This window comes from Rissa tridactyla, chromosome 5, assembly GCF_028500815.1.
Source record: "Rissa tridactyla isolate bRisTri1 chromosome 5, bRisTri1.patW.cur.20221130, whole genome shotgun sequence".
Taxonomy (NCBI): domain Eukaryota; kingdom Metazoa; phylum Chordata; class Aves; order Charadriiformes; family Laridae; genus Rissa; species Rissa tridactyla.
In genome coordinates, this window is record NC_071470.1 from 57,973,665 (window position 1) to 57,997,535 (window position 23,871).

A 23,871-nucleotide genomic window follows, 5' to 3' on the forward strand; every position below is an offset into this window, starting at 1 on the left:
TTAGTATCAGTTACAAGATTTACTAAAAGTACAGTTCCCTTCCAAACATTGTTAATGAAGAACTCTAGCACTTTTCCAAAGGGATATCAGCTAATGTTTAAGATTCCTTGTGATAAATGATTTAGAACTTAAATCTTTCTTGTACCTGCAGATGGTAGCAAGGTCTCTGATGCCACCTTGATGGAGGTCTTGTTGATGAATGACTTTAAACTTGTTATCAACAACACAGCATACAGTGTGTCACCTCCTGTAAGAGGTAAGAGCGATGCTTAATAACTCTGATTATTTCACTTAATCTAGTGAAAGGCACAGGAAGTCTCAGAAAACAGGAACCTGTCTGGAGAAAGGAATTTCTCTCTCTCTTTTTTTTTTTCTTTTTTTTTTTTTTTTTTCTTTTAAACCATTGGGTGGTCTTGTTTTTTGGGGTTTGAGGTGGGGAAAGAGTGAAGAAGGGTGAGTTCCTGAAATGTTTTATATGACAAACATTTTCTTTTCAGATAAGCTGAGTAGTGAGCATGCTACTGAAATGGAAGACATCAAATCCTTGGTTCACAGACTGTTCGTGGCTCTGCATTTAGAAGACCACCAGGTCAGGAAAGAGAGAGAATTGCTGCAGAAACTGGACCATCTGAAAGAAGAGCTGCTGCCTCTTGAACAGGTTGGAAAGTGGAGTTACTTTTTGTTTTAAACTTGAAAGCATTTCCTTTCATCAAGAGTAAGTCCTGCGATAGAAAAAAATCAGCATGAATGGCTAGGCTGTGTCTGTTTTGTTTGTTATGTAAGCAAGGGTCAATTCAAATATAATTCAAATTATTTTAAATTCAGTTCTTTTCCCTCCTGTTACGCACATGTCCTGGGTATAAACCACAACAGCTGGAGAAAGCTGTCATGAACGAGCCTCAGCGTAGCTAGCATTGGGATCGAAAGTCAACTTGGTCACTTGTTACTGTATGAGTTCTGAATGCCCATTACATAACAATCAATAGTGAGGTAGAAATAATCCATGGCTTAGGCAAGGGTTTTCTATATCACCAAGGCAGCAAGACAAATTGTTTGGACTAACGGTTGCCATAATCCAAGACGGGAAGGTATGAATGTTGCTCTAGGGCAGGCCAGGCTAACCCAGCGTGAGGAGAGGCAGCCAGAAAGAACCTGACAGAGTGGACAGGCTTTTCCTTGGCTTCAGACCTGCTTTGTGAGGACCAGCCTCAACATTAACCAGAGCTGCCTTGAACAGTAAATGGAAATCCAGTAGACATAAATCCCTAGTAGTGGAGAGCAGGGATTAAAAGCAGGATTTCTTGGGGCACAACAACCAGGTCCAGCTGCCCTTGGATTTCAGTCCTTTCTTTCTCTATAGGGTAAGTCAGTAAGAGGAGTCAGTAAAAGATTCTGAAAAAGGGTCTAGCCCAGCAGGAGAAAACATAGTTGAGGAGCTTCTCACCAGTTGCACCCATGTTTGCTTGAACAGGTTTCTATGTTTCTTTTCCTTAGATGAAAGCCAGAATCATGGACAGTGCAGATGCAAAGACCTCCAGGCTCCTATGGGTTGGCTTAGCTCTGATGTCAACACAAGGGGGAGCGCTGGCCTGGCTCACTTGGTGGGTCTATTCCTGGGACATCATGGAGCCGGTCACATACTTTATCACTTACGGGAGTGCCATGGCGTTCTATGCCTACTTTGTTCTTACTAGACAGGTAAGTCCTCATTTCGTAAATGTCTGGACTGTTGTAAAGGAGGAAAACTGACTCTGAAAATCACAATGTTTGGGCTCTGATGAAAATATAGTTCAATAAGTAGCCTTGCCATCAGACAGGGACTTGTTTGATCCCTAATGGGTCTGCATACAAACATTACATTGTGCGAAGTCAATACATTGTGCGAAGTCAAGCCAGGTGCTGTTACATGTGAACGGCAGACCAGCTGCTGAGCATAACTACTATCTGTAAGGTTTCATAAGCTAGGGAATGAAAAGCGATGAAAGAAGTCTATCTTTTTACTGTAACTTTTTGTAGATCACAGCACTAGTGGTGCTGTGACAGTTTGTGAATGCTGCCTTACAGCAGGCCAGGAAACAAATCACTGTGGTTTTTTTTTGGCTGGAGTTTATGCATAAATGGTGCAGGGTGCCAAACTGTTTGGAAATCTGGCAGTTGCATTGTTGAAATATACCTAATTTAGTGCCTGAAAATATGTTATTGCTTTGTTCTTCATAATCTCATTGCTTTTCCTTGACTTTGAATGAATGGCAGTAAATCTAGGACAGCTGAAATGGGGCAGGTAACAGGGACTGTTTAGAAGAAGAAAGGTTTGTTGAGTAACAAAAAACCCAGACCTTAACTGAGCTGCACAATACAGACTTGTCCTGGAACGCCCGTAAGACCTCAAGGAATGTTTCTTTTTCCTGTTTTAGCTCTGTATTTTACTCACAAAGAAGACACGCTTTCTGTGACTTGAAACTCTTTGTTATGGAGGTATGTGGAAGAGTAGCCAAGGCTTCCTTCCGTAATACCGATGGATCTATAGAGCTCCTGAAAAACCAGGTTCCTGTAGTGAAAATGGGAGATGTGTCGTGTTTTTATAAACAGCTGGCTCTGAATGCCAGTTTTACTCCTTCTCACTGGTTTTGAAGAAGGGCTAAGGCATTCCTACTTTTTGTATATGAATAGATAAAGAGGTTACAGCTTGGCTTTTTTGAACAGCTGCTGGCACCATTGCTTGAGACTTTCAAATAAGTCTTTGAGAACTAGTAGCTGAACTTTCTCTGACTCCTTGGAAGTAGTGTCCGTTGACTCAGATGGCTCCAGTCATAAAGATGACACTATGTCTTTATTATGATTAAAAATTCCTTTAGGCACAATAGAAATTATTCCTGCCATGTGTCTAAAAGGCCCTTAATGACCTCTAAGGGCATAACTTCATACGTATCCTCTTAACATATGTCTGTGTTGAACTAGATAAATCTTCCTGAAATAGGCTGAATTTCTATTGAAAACTCATTTGCACAGATAATCTTCTGACCTCTACCCAGTTTTCTTGCTAACCCCAAATATGTGCTCTGCTTTCTCCACCAGGACTACGTTTACCCTGATGCTAAAGACAGGCAGTTCCTCCACTACTTCTACCGGAAATCCAAAAAACGGCATTTTAATGTGGAACGATACAACAAGCTCAAAGAAGACCTAGCAGAGGTATTTAAATACAGTCCTTAAATAATGAGGTAGCCTCTGGGTTAAGACTTTTTCGGTAAACTCTCAGCTAATAGAAAATTGACCTCAAGGTTTGTTACGTACATTCAAAACAAACAGTGCATTTATTGCTTATCAGCCAGTTTGAGCTGTTTAAATAACCATAGTGTTTGCCATAAACTACTTCAGCAAGTCATCAGAAAGGGAGACTTTCATGAATTTAATTTAAAACAAACAAGTCAGTTTATCAGCCCTACATGTCCATTTTTTGCATACTTGAATATGTTGCATTTTTGGCCATTTTAATAGAATAGCTGTATTGCTTTCGATGACAGTGTGTTTGCTGCGCTGCTGTGGTAACACAGTCCCCTCCTTTCCTTGGAAGGAGACTGTCTTGTAGAGTTCAGCATTTGACATCTTAATCCTGTTCCTCAGGTAAAAGGCTTAGATTTGCATCCAGTCACCCATATTCTGTTAAAGGTGGTGGTGTGTGTGCCTGGGAGAAACTTTGTAATCTTCATGAAAAAAATGTAGCAGATCCCACTCCTCAATTCTTACTCGCCCAGCCCTGTGTTCAATGGCTTGTAACAGAAAATTGAAACTACCCGGCATTGTAGTTCAAGACCTGTGGTTCAGGGTATCATTTCATGAGCCACGTTTGGCGCAAGGCTGGAGTTTGATGCCTCTTCAGTAGCCTTTGAGTATGAATTTTGTAATTGTAATTTCAGGAAAACAATACCTTGGGGAGTGGGTGGACGGGCAGGGCACATGCTTCTCTCTGGAGACTGGCTGAGTGACCTGAGCAGGTCTGTAAACGTTCAGCATCCTCCATTTGATTGGTTTGGTTTCTTGTGCACGACCAATGCCTTCTGAGAATGGAAAGATCCTGGACGTGTGAAAGAGGAGGAGGAAAGAGAGGGCTGCAGCAGGATGAACTCTCACTCTTTCTTGCCCTGGCAGGCAGAAGAATCCCTGAGGCGCCTGCGCCAACCTCTGCACCTGAGGCTTCCCATCCAGGAAATCAGTGACAAGGACTGACTTTGGTTTTGTATATATTAGAATTGCCCTTTCAAACATTTAGTCACTCAACAGAAACTGGGTATTTTTGACCACTATAGTTTTGAAAGTTGCAATAAATATCTATAAAAATGATTCGGTCACTTGATGGTTTGGGTTTGTTTGTTTTGTTTTTTTTTAAATACTACAAAGAAGCTGCTGAAGCAAACATCTTTAAGATATTTATCAAATCTCATTAGTAAACTTGAGGCATTCTGCCTGCTAGTAAAACAACAGGCATGTTTTATAGAACAAGGGCTGTCTTTTTACGCCTATTTACTATAGCACAACAGTAGATCGCAGAATAATTTTCTGCATTGAGTATTAAGGATTTTTTTCCCCTGAAATCGCTATTTTCCTTTCCCTAGCTCTGTGCTTTGACTCCAATCTAACACCACTGGTGGAGGTTAGACTTGCATTACAAGTAAGCTTTTTTAGTAAATATTGCTGGGAAAGTAAGATATATCACACTCATTTACTATAAAATCGTTTATGTTTCACTGTTGCATTTTATTGAAAGAATTTATCAAAACATTCAAATGTATACATTCATGATTTATACAAAGGTTAAAAGTAGCCATAGTAAGATTTAACATCTGTGACTCAGAACATAGTATATGAAAAGATTTAACTAAAGCGGAACCAGTAAATCAATTCTTCTATACCCAGGAAAGTGGATTAAGATACTTTTCTCAGCTTGAGTTCTCCATTGTCCCCCAGAGTTAAGCGTATGTACCAATAATGTAAAAAATAATAAAAGAAATATCCGCTTCTAGTAAGTATCATTGAAATTACTGATGCTGCAGGAGTAACAATCCTGTGGTGACAAAGGCACTATGGATTTTATATACACCATGACGGTGTACGGCTGATCTCCTCTGGGGCCAAGGGGAGGAAGAGGCTGATCCAACACCAAGGCCTGAAGTATGAAGGTTTGCATATGTTGTATTTTGCAGAGCTGCCTAGAGATGTCCAGCAGTTGTAAGTGAACCTGGAACCTTGACATGATTTGCTTTAGCTTTAGAGATATGTACAAGGTGAGCTTAGCCAAAGCCATCCTAAGCAAGCTGTACGTGGTCTCATTTCACTACTGCTTGCTTTTCTCCTGAGGATGCAAAGCACCAGCAAGCTTTAATTGTGCCCCAAACGTAAATGATGTGCAAGCAAAAAGAAGCCATTTATCTATACTAACGCTGCAATTGTACTCAAGGAATTAAGTTCCTTTTTAGTGTTGAGAGAAAATAAAAAATGTCTAAAAAGCTATAAATTGACAAAAATTGGAAGGTGGATACTGTTGTCCACAAGCTTAAAAAGATGCTCTATGAAGATATTCCCCGTAAACTGTGCTCTTGGTTTTTAGCTCACTAGATTAGCTCACTAATCTAATGTGACACTTGAAATGTTTTAGAAATAGTAAAATGTGCCACAGTTAGATGGCAATCAAGCAAAAAGCTTTTAAGAAAAAAAAAAATCTATAGAGTACCAATTTCAATAAATTCCGAGCACCTTTTAATAGTTTTGCACCAGTCAGCTTTTCACAAATTCCCTGAGATGAATAGAGCTGTACTACTAGCTATAAAATTGCTTTAAGATTTCAGAAATTACTATATATACAAACCATAATGTTTGATCCCAGTGTTTTTTGCAAAGTCTTATAGAATATTAGTCTCCTGAACTAACATGGTGTATTTATCACTTCTGCAGTATTAGTTAATGGTTGTCATTGTTAAGTAACAATCTACTTAGATTTTGGGTGAAAATACAATTTTTTAGTTAACATTGATGCAAAACAGGGAATCTGTTTTTTTCCTATAGCATTAATGTCTCTGCACGTACCCACTTCGCGATAAGATACTTTCCTGTTAACGACAGTAAGAAGTTCTGTGAACTCCAAGGAAGAGCCGTGCTTCCTAAGTGCCTCACACAAATCTTGAATGTACCAGGAGCCATTTACAGTTTCACGATGAGAAAAGTAACCTATTATAGAACAGAAACATAAAGTTATATCCAAATTTAAGCAGCGATGCCACTTGAAAAATATTGATGAGAGGTACTGCTCGCTAGCTGCATACAGAAGGGATTACTAACAGGTGTAAATCTTTCTTAGCCAATTATGTGATTTCATTGGAAATTGTAGATGGGAAATGGCTTTGAGGTCACTTACAGTGCTCAGCCAAGAGGAGCTTGGTTCAGGGAGTGGGTAGCTTTACAGGATTGTATCTGCACATTACAAGAGAGCAGATGGGACTGAGGACAAGATACATGGAGGACTGGAGAAGACAGCCATGTAGTCCAAGCAAATTTATAAGCCACCAGAATCTTACAATCCTGGAAAAGATGGAAACACTTGCTGTCAGCAGACGGCTCAGCAGCAAGATTATGATGAGACTGTTTCTGCATGGCAAATTAACTGCAACCTTAATAGTTTATTTTCACTTTTTCCTTAACATGTGAGGCTCTTTCCCAGATGAGATGTCACTTTCCAGACATGCAAAACAGATGACCTGGAACTGCACTCATTATTTTGGAAGAATGGAGAAGAATGGAAGAATGAAGAAGCGTTCAAGCTTGTTACAGTGAAGCAGACATCAGGTGTAAAATATTAGAACTCACCTTGAGTCACAGAGTAGCACATGATAAAGTCTGCACCAGCAGGCAGGGTATAGACACCAGCTGCATCCACTTCAGTCTCATTGACAATGGATGCATCACGACTGTCTATTGAATCCTCAACAAGAACTGGATCGTCATGTTTATCGCCTCGACATGCCTGTTGATGAGAAGTATTGTTATGCTTTCACCTCTGCCAAGTTCACCGATGTTAATATGATACTTCTGACACTAACCAGAGGGGACTTCTGGTTCAGTTAGGTGTGCTACATTGTCGTGAGTCTGGATTCCTGAAGACCCATTTACTTCTCTATTAATTAAAATATTGGTGACTAAGTCCAGCGAAAGCTCTGAGATGATCACAGAATTGCTGAGATTGGAAGCGACCTCTTGAGATCACCTAATGCAACACCCCTGGCTCAAGCAGGGTTAGCTAGAGCAGGTTGTCCAGGACTATGTCCAGTCAGCTTTTGAGTATCTTCATATACGGAGACTCCACAATCTCTCTGGATGACCTCTTGAGTGTTTGACCACCCTCACAGTAAAAAAGTGTTTCCCTGTGTTGAGATGGAATTTCATGTGTTCAATTTGTGCCAGTTGCCTCCTGTCCTCTCACTGGGCAGCACTGAAAAGAGCCTGGCTTCTTCTTCTTTATTCCCTCCCACCAGGTATTTATAACATTGATAACATTCCCTTTAGCCATCTCATCCAAGTTGAACAGTCCCAGCTCTCTCAGCCTCTCCTCGTGAGAGACGCTGCAGTGCCTTAATCATCTTTGTGGCCCTTTGCAGGACTCAATCCACTAAGTCCGTATCTTTCTTGTACTGAGGAACCCAGAACTGGACACAGTACTGCAGATGCAGCCTCGCCAGTGCTGAGTAGAGGGGAGGAATCGCCTCCCTCAGACCTGTTGGCAAGGCAGTGTTTAATAAATGCTCTGAAGCACAGCTGTCATTCTGTGCTGTCACACTTCTGCTCTTAGCTCAGTCTCAAATGTTGAGGGAGGGCTTTTTTGTGAGAAGCCAGTAAGTGAGCCCAGTATTGTCAGTGTTGCAGAAAGGCCATATACGGAGGATCAGAAGGTAAAAACACACTCAAAATATACAAAGTAGGTAAGGAGCATTACTTAAGAACTATCACGAAAGAGAGAAACATGAAAATCTTCTTTCATTTACACTGATGAAATTCTGTCCTTGCTGTTTCCTCTGATTTCCACAGATAAATGCAATGCTGATTGTGCTGTAAAAGAACTCAGTTGATGAACTAAGTTGCTTTGGTTTTTGATGAGTATATATGTTTCCAAGTATTACTTATAACTTAAAATTGAAATACGGAAATATTTTTCCATCTTTGGCATCTGGTTAAAAAAAAATCAAAGCCGAATGAGTCCTAGTGAAAGATGAATTAACAATGTGCTGATTCTTGTAGCAGCCTTGTGCCTAAGGGAGCTTTCATTTGAAAAAAAAGGTAATTCTTAGAATTACTCTATAAACTACCACAATTATAATCTGCTGAAGGCCAGGTTCTCATTTGAGTTTGCTAATTGTAATCTGGATAAACATGGGATAAAGCGCTGCGTAACCTGGTTTGACCCCATAACTGACTCTGCTTTGAACAGGAGGCTGGACCAGAGACCTCCTGAGGTCCCTTCCAACTTGGCGTTATCCTGAAACAGGAGGTTACATATGGGCTTTATTTGACCACTTAGTACAAGCAGTATTTCTGAGACAATAAAACGTTAAATGGATTCTTTAAATTCTACAGAGTTGCTAAGTATTGGTCATAGACAGAAAAGAAACGAGACAAAAAAATCAAGAAAATCAGAAAAAAACATCACCACCACCAAAACCAACCAAACAAAAAACTCATAAAAAACAACTTCTGTAAGGATTAGGTAAAGGGACTTGCCTGGAAGGAAACAGTGAAGGTAAGGAGGTTTGATAGCCTTCTTCAGCCTAGCCTAGGGCTGTGAGGTCTGAGCAGTAGGAACTGAGCTGAGGCTGTACACAACTTTCTCAAAAAAACGGTGCTGGATTCTCTGCCATTAAATATGTATACACCGACAGTCAATCCGACATGGGCTTAATTTGGGTTGCTCTTCATAAAATTACTTTTTATTAAATACAGCTAGAATCATAGTATTAACACTTGTGTACATAAAGGTTTTTCTTAAAAAAGAGAAGAATTGTTGTCTTAAATGCCTTTAAGGAACAGTTTTCCATACCTTCTTTCCTAAAGATGCAAAAACTTTCCCTTGTGGAAAGACTGTATCAGGAAAACTGACTTCTGTATTACAAGAAGACATAGGTGAGTGTTAACTTCACTGAATTCAGAAACAGACATCTTACCTGAATGATAAAAATCTTTGGTTTTCCTACCAGACTCTGACACTTGTCTCCTTTGAACATGTCAGTGATTGTCTCAATTTTGATTTTGGCGTCATACGCATAAACATGATCATTCTCACCATGACTCAGGAACACACAAACAAAGCAGTCAGCGTTGCTGTGGTCATCCTTAGAGGCTGAAATAGTCAAGTGGTGTTTAGATGACTAAACAGTGATCTTCAAGTTTAAAAAACATTGTACATTTTTATCATATAATTTAATCTCCAATCAGTCCTTCTTCAAATGAGCCCTGTTTTCAGATAGTGTAACAGTGTAGAGATTTGAAGGTGCAATGATTCAACATGGCTGAACGTTAAGGGTCACTACAAGGAAAAAGAAGAATGTTACTAACTTCTCCCAGCTGCAGGTACTTTCTTTCAGCTCTTAGCGACTTCATTAATTCTCTCCACAGAAGCTTCACTTACATTGCAATAAAATTATCTGAAGTCTAATCCTTAAGTCCTCCTAATGTTAAACAGCTCCCTTATGCACAGAAATTATCTTAAGTTAGTTGAACAGAAAGAACAGAAGAAAAGATACCTGGAAATTCTGCTACAAATAGTTAGACATAACCGATATATAGTCTCCTACCTTCAGAAATTTTCTGCAGTACATCTTCTGCTTTCAGATCATCAAAATCTCTGACTTCAAATCCGAGGTCTGTCAAACTATTGTTAAAACACATCAGTATCAGTAAAAATCTTGCTCAAATTATATGTCAGTTGCTACCAACTCAGTTGCTTTCCCTGTGACAGAATGAATATTCATTTTTATGCATTATTTATGGAAAAAACCTACTAAACTTGATTTTGAGCTCAAACTGGTGTCTTACTTCAAAGTTACTTCAAAGAGTTTGTCCTAAGAGAGGTCTGGACACGCTGAAATCATAGGACTTGTGCCAGCAGTTCTGTGACTCAAAGGACTGTGGCTTAAGCTTTTTTATTATCACTTTCTTTGCCAAAGTTGCATATGTGCTGATGTCTGCAAAATCTTTTGTTCTATGTTTAAATGTAAGACTTACTTAGGTTACTTCCTATTTGACCATAATTTCTGAAGTTTAGCTTTTTAAGCTTGAATAGAGAAACCAACTTTCTTACCTGCGTTTCAGATTGTTTCTGTCTGCAAGAGTCCCACGTCTGTCTGTCAGCCTCAAATGCCAAAAGAAGTGCTCATGATTGAAGATTAACGCAACTCCTCTTCTTTGATGGTTCATTTTGTATCGCACTGCAGGATCAAGTGTTTGTCTGTTGCCAGAGACGGGAAACATTCTTGATAAATGAGTTAATGGCCAATTGAATTCCCTTCCTGAATTCTTGCTAGCTGAGATTTTTTAATTGACTAGAGACTTCCGTGATCCAATTTCAGAAGACAAGACCTCAAAATGTGCAATATTTTAGGAAGAGCTTAAATTGCTAGGTCTTTTTGAAAAGCTTGGGCATGTTAAGCAATTCAGTAGAAACAAGTGTTGGGTGTGTACTAGGCTCTCTCAGGTAGGTTGAACAGTTTCTCTACAATGTATTTGTATTTTCTCTTGTCAGGAGGCTGTCTCATTAGTAACACAGTAAGGCGTATAACAGTGCACTTTAGAGTTGGCTCCAGTTCTCTGTTATGTGTTTAGCTAAATATTATTTTAACGTAATTAGATAGTGCGTATGTACTTGTTTGGAACTGTAGCTGTCTGAGATTTGCTTCAAGTTCTTCTAACTAAACCGAGTGCTGCATCATAACCAATAGACTGTAAACCAGTGATGAGGTGGTATGCACAGTGTATCTCGCAAAAGGGGAAGAAGTTTGTGTTATTTACCCTAACAAAATGAAAGCTATGATGATACAACTGTTCATCTAAGTTTTTAGCAACCAGCCAAAAAAATCCTAAAGCTGAAGGACAGTGTTGTTCTGAAGGACAGGACGAATGACTGACCCAGCTTCTAAGAAGAGGACTTCATCATGGCAACAAACATATGGAGCACCTGTGTGTTTGGAGTAGCATTCAGTAATTTTATTGTTTTATGAGCAAAACACAACATAGAAGTCTGTGATAGCACGCTATGGACTTTACACTTGGACCCAAAAGGTTGTTTCCAAGTGTTGGCATGTATTTTGAGAGACAAAGCAGACAATCTTACTGCTTTTGTAGATAAGACATATCAGTGCAGGGAGTAGAAACTAAAATGCTTCTGGCAATAGACAAGGCCAGTGCTACAGATGCACAGAATGACAGTCCAGTAACATTTGGCATGTTACTGTTTGTTTTTTTCCTGCTATGGAATGTTCACTTTTGGTGCAAGTGGTGGAAAGAGTTGCTTAGAATATTTGCCTGCAGACATTACTTAAAGATTGCAGTTTCATCAGCAAAATGCTTTTGTTTCACTACAAAATGAGCAGCCCGTAAACTATTTCTGCTTCTCCACTTTATTATGAGAAGCCCCTTAATAAAGCACCTCTGTAATATCTGCATAAGAATTCAAACAGGGAACAGGAATTCTGGTTCAAAATCTGTGGGTTTCTACAACGTTGTCTGGATAACCAATAAGAAAATTTAAGTGGGGTACTTTATCACACTCTCCCCAATTCAAGTACTTAACATGATAAAATGCAAAGATGAGAAACTTTAGCCCTGGAATTATGAGTATTTCACCTGTACCAGTAACAGCTTACTCAGATTTTGGCAATTTATCTTCCTTAGGAGTCAGCTAGATATAGGGCTAGTAGGGGTTTTGGACAGTTAGGTCCCTGGATCCTGTGAATGACCATTGAAGGATGGTTCCCGAAATAGTTCTTCCTCTGCTCAGCTGTATTCACTGAGTGGGTGAGGCTAAGGAAGTTATCAGGGAGGTAGTTTACCCTTTCCAGGGCTAGATGGTGTTGTAAGGTGGGGTAGGAAAAATTCATGGAATCACTATCCTGTAGCCCCTTTGCCATTCTTCTAGAGGAACGTATTCTAGTGCAGCACTGTCACCTAGTCTGCTCAATTGTTCCTTAGGTTGTGATGGTATTTTTGCCACAGTGTCTGTACGTTGCCTAACATATAAGGAGTACACTCCTAAGAGTTCCTTCTGCATGCCTTCATGATAAGAAGGGTGGTTCTATGTCTGGTGTAGCTAAAACTAGAAATGTGTTCTGTAAGTGGGTGGAGTTGAGTTGGATAATCCAGTCACATTCTTAACAAAAATCAGAAAACCCTGCGCTGATCTCAATGCCATGAGCCATCTCTCTGTCATTGCCATCAGAACTTTACCTTATATCAAGTGCATCTACTTCTGTGATGTTCTGATTTCCATCTGTTAGAGAGATCAAAAAGTGATTTAGCCACTAAATCATTCATTAAAAAGAAACAATTTGAACTTGTGCACCCAGCCTTGAAGTTTCTGAGTGAAACTCATTCACACATCAGGTAAGTAGGCATGCAGTTAAACATTTGTTTGCACCCACAGCTTTTGGAGGCTGTTGTAAAAGTTCTGACTCCCAACAGTCTGCATTTTAGATAGTCAAAACATGCATATTTTATATCTGTCTGTGTATCTGTATCTATATAGACCTATTCAGAGGTCACTATTTTACATAATTAGCTGTCTGTATTTATTGAAACAGAGACTCTAACTCAATAGTTACAATTTTACATAATCTAAAAATACACTGGTGTTTCATTTATTTCAGTAATGCTGCTAATGCAAAGCTGAGCATTTGCTTTGAGGCTGGATTCAGCATATGAGTCATGGCAGGTAGTGTAACAGTATGTATAGCTAATGACAACTCAGAAGATGCAAGATACAGACGTAAGTCCCTCCAGTAACAGAATGCACATAAAGGTAACATTGTGGGAACAACAGGGAACATGCACATCTTGGGAGCACACAGAACTGAAGGCTTGCAGATGGTTAGGTCAAAATATTTATTCCTTTTGCTTAAACATCTCAATGGGCTATAAAATCACAGCTCCTACTACTACTGATGGAGACTAACTACCACATTATGAAAACTATTTACTATATATACTGTACCTGCGGTGGTTAATGTAGGTCTGCTATCCAACTGGACATGGCCTGCAATTAGAAGAGAAGATGGGTCATGTATACGTACATTTTACAAACTACTTTGTATATACAATACCACCATACTACCTTTTCATGTCTGTTTTTCACATCTGATTAAAGCCTTTTGCAAAGCAAATGTAGCTATGTATTGATAAGAGAAGTTCAAAAAGGTGAGAAGAATAGTTCAGAAAGGGTGGTGAGACACTGGAACAGGTTACCCAAAGAGGTGGTGGAGGCCCCATCCCTGGAGACATTCAAGGCCAGCCTTGATGAGGCTCTGAGCAACCTGATCTAGTTAAAGATATCCCTGGTTAATGCAGGGCAGTTGGACTAGATGACCTTTAAAGGTCCCTTCCAACCCAACACATTCTGTGATTCTATGAAAGACATTAGAATAAACGTAGAGAAATTTAGACCATAGACCACACCATGGCACAGGAGGGGGTGGCTCAAAGGAAGTCACTTCTTAGTAACGCTTAGTGCTTCTAAGTGTTACTATTTACATGTAAATTTCCTACTGGCAAATATCAATCATTCTTTCAAGTGCTGAGTCTTACAATTATCACCTGAGTGCACAAAAAGAGCTATTTCAGTTTGCTTGAAATAGAACATGTAAATCAGATTAATGATAGAAGTGCTGAAAAATGAGTGTAGATAACAACAATACCTATGCCTGTGGCTCTGTTGATAATATGAAGCCAGACTGCATCTGTATGTTTAAATTTACACTGTATTTTTGCTTGTGTACCTGAGATCTGGCTGATGCTTTTGTCTCAATTTAAGGGGGGGAGGGGTTAATCCACCCCCAAAAAACCACAACAGACCATAAAAATGTTATAGTCATTAAACTTTTGGACAGAAAATGATGTCATGTAGACACAGGAAGAGCAGAATTCTTGGGCCAAAGGAAACTAGGGAAAGATGGTCTTCCTGTTCAGTCAGTTCCCAGTCTTTAGCTTTCCATTGCCGCTGTCATATTGCGGCTCCGTTCAAGTAAACACTACTTAAATTACGATGATTTATGAAAAGCTTTCTGTTTCTTCTAAAAGCCGATTGCTCTCAGTGGGACTCCTTACTTGTTTTAAGTCCCGTGAAGATGGATTGTTTCACAGGAATCAAAGATTAGGTATGCACGGGATTGATTACACGGGGACCTGATAGCATGTTTCCCTGGTTACGTTTTAATCTCAATAGGTCTACCACTGAGGCCAAAGGGCATAGCATTTTGAAAATAGCAGTAACCAAATGGTACCCCACCCAAAAAAAAATTATATGTAAGCCTAACGGCATCTTCGGGAACCAAACCCTCACAGGTTTAGCTGCTGCTCTCCCCTCTTGACCTCCTGCTACACCTTCCTGGGCACCCGAACCCCGCCTGGCCGCAGTGTTTTCCCCCCTTTTTATCATGGTTTTCGTCTGTGTTGACAGAGCCGCCCCGTTTCCCCGCTCTCCCCCGGAGACCGGGCCGGGTTCCCGCCGTTCCACTCCCGCGGCCATGGCGGGGGGACTTTCCCCTCAGCGAGGGGAATCCACTTCCGCGTTGGCGGCCGCCTCCGCGCCGTCCTTCTCCCCGCCGGCCGCCTTTCCCCGCTCCCCTTCCTTCTCGGAAGGGAAGCGACGGCCGCGCTCCCCTGCAAGGTGGCAGCGCTCTTCCAGCCGAGGGGGGAGGCTCCTCTCCCCGCACCACCCTCCCAAAGACTCCCCGCTCCCGCTCTTCCCCGGCGGCGGGCGATCGGTGCCCGCCGCGGGCCGGGTTGGAAGCCCTGTCGCCAGAGCGCGGGGGCGGCCTGGGGACCGCCGCGATCGTTAACGGTCGGAAGCCGCCGAACAACCGACATCCCCCAACCGTGGGGGCGGCCGCCATTACCCGCCCACCTACCTACCTACCTACCTACCTGCCGGCTGCTGCTGCTCCGAGCCCGCCATTCCCGCCGACGGAGGCAGCTCCGCTCCCTTCAGCGCCGCGCCTTCCCGGGGCCGGCCCGCCTCCTCAGCCCGGCCCAGGCACCCCCTCGGGGGCAGAGCCTTTACCGCCCTGTCCTCCGTAAGAAACGGGGCGGGAGGCGGGGGGGGGAGGGCCGCGCGGTGCCGGTGGCCGGGGCGGGAGGCAGCGGCAGCCGGCGGCGGAGGGGCGGCCGGGGGCCTGCAGGGCTTTCCCGGGGCTGCCGGCGGGCGGGAGCACTGGAAAAGGTAAATCTGCCCGGGAGGTGGCGAGGGCCGGCTGCCGTCGAACATCGTCAGCCGGGACATCGAAGGGTGATGCGTTAAAGCGTCTCCTATGGTTTTTTAAGGTGCTCACGCGTTATCTGTATTCCTGTGATGGGTGCTTTAGTGACCGTGTGTCGCTAAGGGCGCTGTCACACGCAAAATCATCCTCCTGAAATAAGGTGAGAAGCTGCTACGTTTACAAAATTGAGATTTTTTCAAAACTGTATTAAAAGTCCATTTAAAGGCACATACTCTTTCCTTTGCTGTAAGACTACTGTTACTCAAAATGTATTTTCATCCGAGCACCCACATGTGAACCCTCGAGAGGTCTGGATGTAGATAATTTTGCAGCTTTGCTCTGTTCTTGCACCAGTTCTCTTTGATGACCTTAGAACTGCGAGGAGAGCATCAAGGTATTGAAGAGAGTGCCAACGTATGTTAACAAATGCAGATATTTGTTAATATTATATAACTATTATAACTATTTGTTGTCATATTTATGAAGACAGGCTGAGAGAGTTGGGGTTGTTCAGCCTGGAGAAGAAAAGGCTCCAGGGAGACAGGGAGACCTGACAGCAGCCTTCCAGTACCCAAAGGGGGCCTACAGGAAAGATAGAGGGGGACTTTTTACAAGGGCATGTAGTGATAGGACGAGCGGTGATGGCTTCAAACTGGAAAAGGGCAGATTTATATTAGATATCAGGAGGAAATTTTTCACTATGAGGGTGGTGAGGCACTGGAACAGGTTGCCCAGGGAAGTTGTGGATGCCCCATCCCTGGAAGTGTTCAAGGACAGGCTGGATGGGGCTTTGAGCAGCCTGGTCTAGTGGGAGGTGTCCCTGCCCATGGCAGGGGGGTTGGAACTAGATGATCTTTAAGGTCCCTTCCAACCCAAACCATTCTATGATATTCCCAGTCTTTTCACTATATGGCACTTACTGATTGATTGCATAAGAAACAACCGTTTCTAAAACAAAGCCAATGACAAAAAAACATCCTTCTGTATAAAAGCTTTGCAGATTTGTAGCATGGATGGATCTGAATTCCCTATCTGGCCTATTTATAGGTGGGCACTAGGATAAACTCAAGTGTGAATACACTCTTAGAGATGGCTGCTACAAGCACAAAAGGAGGCAGATTTAGCGTGGGATTTTAGGTATTTTTACCCAGTCTGTTTGGCCTGGGTTTGCACAGGCTTCTTGCATGACTAAATCATTTAGACACGATGTCTCCCTTTTGGTTAAGGGAGCTATGGGTATTTCTAATTGCCTTTGCATATTTTCCCCTTGTTTGGACACTTTATCCTCAGGCTGCCAGTAGGCAGCTAGATCAAGATAAAACTGTTGTTTAAATTGTCTTTATTTATACTTCAGTTAGACCATGATACAATTGTAAGAGTTTATCGTCTTCCACTACAAAACATTTAGACCCTTATCCAGCAGATTCATTTTTTGCAAACTGCAAATCCCAGATCTGTTCACTCACACTAGAGCTACCCCTGCACCCGATGGCTGCGAGACTCTTGTGTGAAGTAGCAGCTGCAGAACGTAGATTTAAGACTCTGTTACAGCTTTCTGTTCAGCAGAGTTTGAACTTGTATTGGCTATGTTCCTCAGTCCAACGGTTGGCTGAGATCCTAGTAAGACAATCAAACATCTTTTCCACTTTGTTTTGCTGCAGGCTAACAGCATGCTCAGTCAGCCACCGCATTCAGGTGAGTCACCAGTAACTTATCACATCTATGAAGCCTAAGGTCGCATTTGACTGCTGTGCATTTCCAGCTTATTTTAATATATGAAAGTTTTTGTTATACATGCATGTACATGTTTTGAAACAGTTTCAGATTGTTACAGTAGCTCCACCATATGTGAGTGTTTTTGGAAAAAGCATTATGGATGCATCAATCAGAACTGCAGTTCAAAGAAGGGAGTGTGATTGTGGACACACTGTTGTTGTTCAGATCATCCAGAAGAGCAAAATAGCCTGAGGGAGTATTAAGACTTCACTTGTAAAAAAAAAATATTAAAATTCACTGCAATATTGAAAGAGTATTACTGACTGCATAAAAGCATACAGTAAATGAGTCAAATGCCAAGACCTGCTACTTATAGTATTACTTTTTTAACGTGTATATAAAAATATCTAAGTTGTTAAATGGTATGATTAATCCTGGGGGTGATTGCTAGCCTTCATTGTGGGGCTGTGGCTTATAAAATGTATTTTGTATAGTTTACAGGTAACTGTAATCAAGGATTTCTGCTACAGGAAAAGCTTACACAAAGTAAAGACTCCCTGGAAGAGGTCAAATGCTCCCTCTGGTTTGCAAGCAGAACTGTCAATGTGTGTGCTATCTAGCAGTGTTAAAGCTCTGTATTTTTAGAAATGTTTTGAAGGAAACTCTGGAAGGCTTTCATAGTATAATTACAGGTCAATACAGCAGGGAACAAACCACAGCTCTTTTCAACAGTGAAAATTGTCTGCGTTCATTTAAGTACCTAGTTTAAGCTTGTTTCAACCACCATCTAGTTGACTTACAGTGTTTTGGACTCATTGTGGTACTTTTTTTATTTTAAACAAACAACACCGTTAGCATTCCCTGCTTTGGTGCTAAAAGACTTCTAGCATTCCAGCCATGGGATTTCAGGGTAATTCAGAGCAGTTTCAATTCTGTGACAGAAAATAAATTTCACCAAATTTAGATGAACCACAAGTTCTTCAAACACAGTTTTGTAAAACTCAACAGTAATACCTCTCTAGCAGTGCTACTTCAATAAATCTGAAAAGAAACTATAAAGCATGGACAAAGAACTTCAGCAGAAACTTTATTCTATGAGGCACTTACATTCAGTGTCATGTACAGTAAGCTTTAGTGAAAAAAAAAACCAAAAACAAAAATACCACAAACAACTGTTAAAGAAAAAAAATATATAAAAGTACTTCCAGAAGAGAAATCACATTATAGTCCATGAGTCTGGTGAATTTCAGGCTTTTAGTTTCCACTCCCTGTTCACAGATGCAATATTTTAATTTTCAGTCCTCTCCTCTCGTGGATTTCTACGGCAGAATCATGGCACCAGGAGAACAAATCAAAATCTTTGACAGAGGACTTAATGCAAAAGTTAACCAAGGTCTGACAACTGTAGATAAGCAATGGAAGATCAGTATGGAGAACAAATCCCAAATAATTCACTTATCAGGTGATTTCAGCTAGAGAAGTCAGAGAGGGAACCGATGACTGAAATACAGGCTCAGATGTTTCTCAGCCTCACAGAGGTCATGGGAACAGATGACAGAAATACAGGCTCAAGTATCCGTCAGCCTCACAGAGGGCATTTTAAATAGAAAGGTTTGTTGGGCATACTGACCCTACCTGTGGAACTTTCTTTTATGTTTTATCAGAATGGACTAAATGAAAGCAAAGATGAATACCAAGTTGTGCTACAGACAAATATAAATCAACTTCTTTGAACAATATATCCTTTCTATGCATATAATACACAACACAAAAGGTTTTATTTGAAAAATAAACATTTGTTTCATTTTTAAAATAACACAGCAACTACACTCCACCATTTTGTCAGATCAAAAGTATATCCTTAGGTTGCAAACTGTTCATTTTAGTGGTCAAGCCTTAAAAGGATCAACATATTTGATTTGAAAAGGGCTGCAGAAGTAAGGTTGATATAGAATCAGGCAGAAATATGTAGTGCAGATATATACCCTTACTAAGGGTTAGGGTTTTTTTGTTTGTTTTTGTTCTTTTTAAAAACAAACCCACGGGACAGCATACATCAGAGAGAATTGAAGGCAACTGTACCAAAAGCATGAAGTACAGGCTCCTTAATATGCCATATTAATGCACAAAAAACACTCTTTCCTGATGGATCTATCAGATGCATCCACTGTGAGTAAACCAAAAATTTGACCTATATTCAAAATCATCTGAGAATTCAATACAACTCTTCCTGCGCCTCTGATTTCCCCATTATGTAGTTTTCTTAAAAATCTTATAATGTCACTAGTGTTTTACGATAGCATACCCTGAGCGGACATACACCAAAGGAAGCTAATTTCAGTTTCCAAGCTTCTGGCATAAAGGGGAAGAGAAGGAAGACTTGTTTCTTTTTTACATTAGGAAGAATATCATAGCGACTTCCAAACCAGTATATTCATGTCAGTGTGTAATATATGAAAAGCGCAAAGTTTTGTAACCAAACACTTGCTTCATTCCAGCTGAGTCTTTGACTTCATTCTACACTATGAGATCTCGGTATCTTCTTTCAGAGATCTGTCTTATCCTCATAACGACACATACATGCAACTCTCTGGCTATCCAGGTATGGTTTACATCCTAAATGTATAACGGCATCAAACAACAGCTGAACAGTTGATTCACAAGCTGCAAGCAAAGAGGAGTTCAGTTAAAAGTACTCTTTGAACAGAATATGAAACTAACAGAAATTACTCTAGTGAACTGAGAATGATTTTAAGAAAGAAGCAATCTTCTCTGGGCATAGCAAGTAGATTGTCAAATGAAAGACCAAACCAATACAGAATCATTTAAGTTGTGAGTAAAGACTTTTCATACACCAATCAAAAGGAACAAGAAAATTCACTGCGTGTGGAATGTTACCCGTGTTAGAAACATCACTTACTCTTGGAAAGATGAAAGAGCTGCTTTACTTTTTCCATCCCAATCTATGCAGAGGTTGCTATCTTAAACAGAACTGAGCAAATATTCACCAGTTCTAACACTAAATACTGACATGATGACTTCCTTGCAGTGAAATGAATCAGAGAAGTTCAAACATGGGCTTGTTCTAAAAACTCTCTGCTCTCAGTGGGACTACGCACTGTAAAAGTGACATTGTCTAAGTTAAAAAGTGTGGTTATGTCATGTAGTGATCAGATGCAGGCCAACAACCAGAAGGAGTATCATATATCCTGTTACTGAAAAACCTAAAATTTATTCATAAATTTATAGCATTAACTACTTCCACTATAACAATGTATTATTCTAATATCTTACTTCATAAAAAGGAAACAATTCAGTGTTTTCCTACAGTTTACTAGCAATCACACATAGTAGACATTTAGAACTCACTCAGAACAGTGACTATTCAGCTATACTACAGTAAATGCAAGAATTATACATGCATTTTGATCAAGTCGTATTCCCATATTCATATTCCTAAATGGTAAGCGTTAGTTTTTCAGCCTAAGGTTAGTTTTAACTCAGATCATTTTCCTACGCTGTGTTATTTCTCTGCTGTACAAGTGTCCGGGCTGCATGACAGAAGGACAGAACTAGGCATCTTTCAGCAATAGCATCAGCTTATGAAAACGTGGCATTACTGCACTGCACAAATATTCTTTACCAAATAAGCTTGGTTAAACTTGAAAAAAAGAAAGGCTTTTTCACCCTTACCCTGGACGCTCTCTGAGATTCCAAGCGTTTTCTGCACATCTCTGCAAATTTTGGAAAGGCAGGACTGAAACTGCTCATCACAATCATTTTTTTTATTGCCACAAGTATCGTAGCATCTGTCATGGTGATTGCAGCACTTTGTCATCGAAGGGATACCGATGTCAAACTGCGAAGAAAATCCCCCCCCCCCCGCTCCATTGGTATTCCAGTAAGAAAGGTATAGCCTATGAATAGACTATAACAGTTAGAAATCAAAAACTAACACAATCAATCCAGCTGTCATTCACTTATCTCTGTATTTTGCTGTTCACCTCTAGTAAGCTGTGGTGGTTTGACCCCGGCCAGCAGCCAAGCACCCATAGAGTCGCTCGCTCAACCCCCCACCCCCCTCCACAGAATGGAGGAGAGGATAGGAAGAAAAACAGCAAGAAAACTGGTGGGTGGAGATAAAGACAGTTTAATGCTCAGCCAGTCCCTGAACAACAGCCACCTCGGAAGCCAAACACACACACCACACCATCACGCCTCCCTTCTTCCACTGCTCCAGTTTTTATTGCTGAGCATGACTGTGTAATATGGAATATCCCTCTGGCCAATTCAGGTCGGCTGCCCCAGCTGTGTCCCCTCCCAACCCCTTACCCAGCCGCAGCCTGCGCTCTGGGGTGGCAGATGGGCAGAGTGAGGAGAAAAATGAAAGCCCCAAGGCTGCGCAATCACTGTTCAGCAATAGCCAAAACCATCAACAGTTTTAGCCAAAAATCCCAAACACAGCACCATGCAGCGTGCAGGAAGAAAGTTAACTCCATCCCAGCCAGAGCCAGTACATAAGATAACCCATATTTTCTTTATAGCATTAAGGAAAATGGGTTAGCATCAATAAGGACAGCAAGAGTCAGAGCCAAACTCTCCACTCACAGGGCTACAGTTGGTGTTACTCATCATTTTCAAGATCATGAGAACAAAACACGGTTAAAAAATCAGAAGTTAATCATCATCTTTCTCTTTTATCCTGATAATTTATGTCAATTATGAAAATGTTTATGCTATGTTCGCTTATAATACTAACATTTTCCATGTGTTTTTACCAAAGCACGTGCTGAAGCTAATAACATCAAGGACATTGTACACGGATGCTGTCTCATCCTTAGAATGGGGGAGGGAAAAAAAACCGGCCACACTGAGGAAAGTCGATGTATGAAAGACACATAAAGAAGCCCCCAAAACGGAAACACTTACCTGAACTCCAAATAAAGGGGATCCACAACCATTTGGTGGTGAAGGTTTATATCCGTAGCGAGGAAAGGGCTTTGATCCTGAAAAAAAGTAATTTATCATTCCTCAAATAGACTTTTTGCACAGAATTTTAGTACTGTCAAAACTCACCACAGGCATTTGTTGGGCTATTTGTTGGATAAGTATCACTTATATTTTTAACTTAAACATATATTCAGGCACCTGAATATCAACAATTATTACCAAATTACAACTTCGGGGTACTAAGCATTTTTTTTTAAAAAAGGGGACAAGACACGTGAACACATGTTAAAGAAAAAAAGAGCTTGAGTTACCAAAATTAATGTGTCGGTTAAGTGTGCGATATGTAGGAGTACATGAAAGAATGGAGTACTTTAGGGTGAATTCAATAACACTTCTATGCTTTATATGCAAGCAACAGTAGTGCTCTAATTTTTTTAGGTTAAAAATTAATTGGAATGAAACATCTTTTTTTTTGTTTCTACAACTGTAGCATTAATAAAATTAAATTTGTAGAGACTGCCGAAGTCACGTCTTCCTGAACACTGACTAGTGCAGCAAGACAGGGAATTCTGCATCCCAAGTTAAGGAAGGGTGTGGAGTTAATTTGAAAAATGACCTTTCACCTCGTTTCGCTATCGGAAACAAACCGAGGCCACAATTAAAAGTAATGGCGAAGAAAAAACGCGTTTGAAAAGCGCATATTCTACTGCAGAGAGCAAACGCCACGCTGCCCTGGCCTCTCCTGCAGCCAGTCGGGCTGCCACCGCCAAACTCATCTCCTGACTCAACGAAAGTCCAGCCCGGCGAGCCGCGGGCGAGTCGATCCAGCCGGGGGCGACCAAAAGGATCTACGCGACCCTCCCCTCTGGGCCGCTCCTGACCAGCCGGGCGAGAAACCCCCTCGCTGGCGCGCCGCCCGCCCGGCACCCTGCGGGAGGCAAGGAGGTGTCCTCAGCGGCCGGAGCGGCTCCGGGACGGGCCGCTCGCCCTCGCAGCCCCGGCCGGTCAGAGCGGGCCGGGCCGTGCCGTCCCGTGCTGCCCGGAGTGGCGTGAGGGAGGGAGGACAAGGGTCGCCCGCCGCCCGCCTCACCGTCGCTGCACTTGTACTGGCAGAGCCCGTCCTCGCCGCCCAGCAGGTCGAGGGCCGCGTTGAGGTACACGTCGATCTTGTGCACCCCGTTCCGGATGGTCTTCAGCGTCATCCGCCAGTCGGGGGTGTGCGGCGCCTCCGGGCTCCGCGCCGGCCGTGGCCACAGCCAGGCGCAGGCCGCCAGCAGCGGCAGCATCCGTAGGGCGCGGGCCATGCCGAGCGGCGCCCCGCCGGGCGCCCGCTAAGCCCCCGCCGCCTGCCCGCGCCCGCAGCGTCCCGCCGGCCCAGCCCGGCCCGCCGCCGCCATCATCGGCACCGCCCCCGCTCAGCCGGGAGGGGCCGGGCTTCTGCCGCCGCGCCTCCGCCCGCCCAACCCGGGCCTGAGGGAAGGGGGGCCCTGCCCGGCGGCGGGGCTCCACCGGAGGGGAAGGGCGGCCTGGTGCGGGGCTGCGGGTCGCCCTGTCAGTCACGGCCACAGCGCCTTGTCCTGGGCGGCGGCCGGCCGAGAGAGGGAGCGGGGCGGGTTAGAGAGAGCCAGAGCGGCCACGGCGCTGAGGGGGGAAGGCCGGGCAGAGCCCTTCTCCCCCGCCCGCCGGCCGCGAGAGGAGGCGT

At 42.2% G+C, this 23,871-nt stretch overlaps 3 protein-coding genes across 4 annotated transcripts in view; 1 reads left to right on the plus strand and 2 right to left on the minus strand.

Moving 5' to 3' along the window:
- The window catches only part of MCUB (mitochondrial calcium uniporter dominant negative subunit beta), a 52,411-nt gene extending 48,070 nt beyond the window's left edge, over positions 1-4,341 (plus strand). For both annotated transcript variants that reach the window (XM_054204166.1, XM_054204167.1), the window contains exons 4-8: positions 152-256; positions 498-658; positions 1,495-1,698; positions 3,076-3,192; positions 4,150-4,341. In XM_054204166.1, the coding sequence (XP_054060141.1) occupies positions 152-256; positions 498-658; positions 1,495-1,698; positions 3,076-3,192; positions 4,150-4,227 (665 nt within the window). In that variant the 3' untranslated portion in view covers positions 4,228-4,341. The remainder of the gene's footprint in view (positions 1-151; positions 257-497; positions 659-1,494; positions 1,699-3,075; positions 3,193-4,149) is intronic.
- A 1,287-nt stretch (positions 4,342-5,628) lies between these two features.
- Positions 5,629-15,311, minus strand: CASP6 (caspase 6). The gene is made up of 8 exons (XM_054203734.1): positions 15,172-15,311; positions 13,244-13,285; positions 12,481-12,523; positions 10,340-10,486; positions 9,834-9,910; positions 9,204-9,379; positions 6,859-7,015; positions 5,629-6,222 (listed from the first exon to the last, which is right to left on the minus strand). Exons 1-8 carry the CDS (start codon positions 15,200-15,202, stop codon positions 5,984-5,986), a joined length of 912 nt encoding a protein of 303 aa, XP_054059709.1. The 5' UTR covers positions 15,203-15,311; the 3' UTR covers positions 5,629-5,983.
- Positions 15,312-18,293: 2,982 nt separating this feature from the next.
- PLA2G12A (phospholipase A2 group XIIA) lies at positions 18,294-23,848 on the minus strand. Its single transcript, XM_054202627.1, has 4 exons — positions 23,260-23,848; positions 22,149-22,225; positions 20,913-21,078; positions 18,294-19,883 (listed from the first exon to the last, which is right to left on the minus strand). Exons 1-4 carry the CDS (start codon positions 23,471-23,473, stop codon positions 19,765-19,767), a joined length of 576 nt encoding a protein of 191 aa, XP_054058602.1. The 5' UTR covers positions 23,474-23,848; the 3' UTR covers positions 18,294-19,764.
- Between the last annotated feature and the right edge of the window lie 23 nt (positions 23,849-23,871).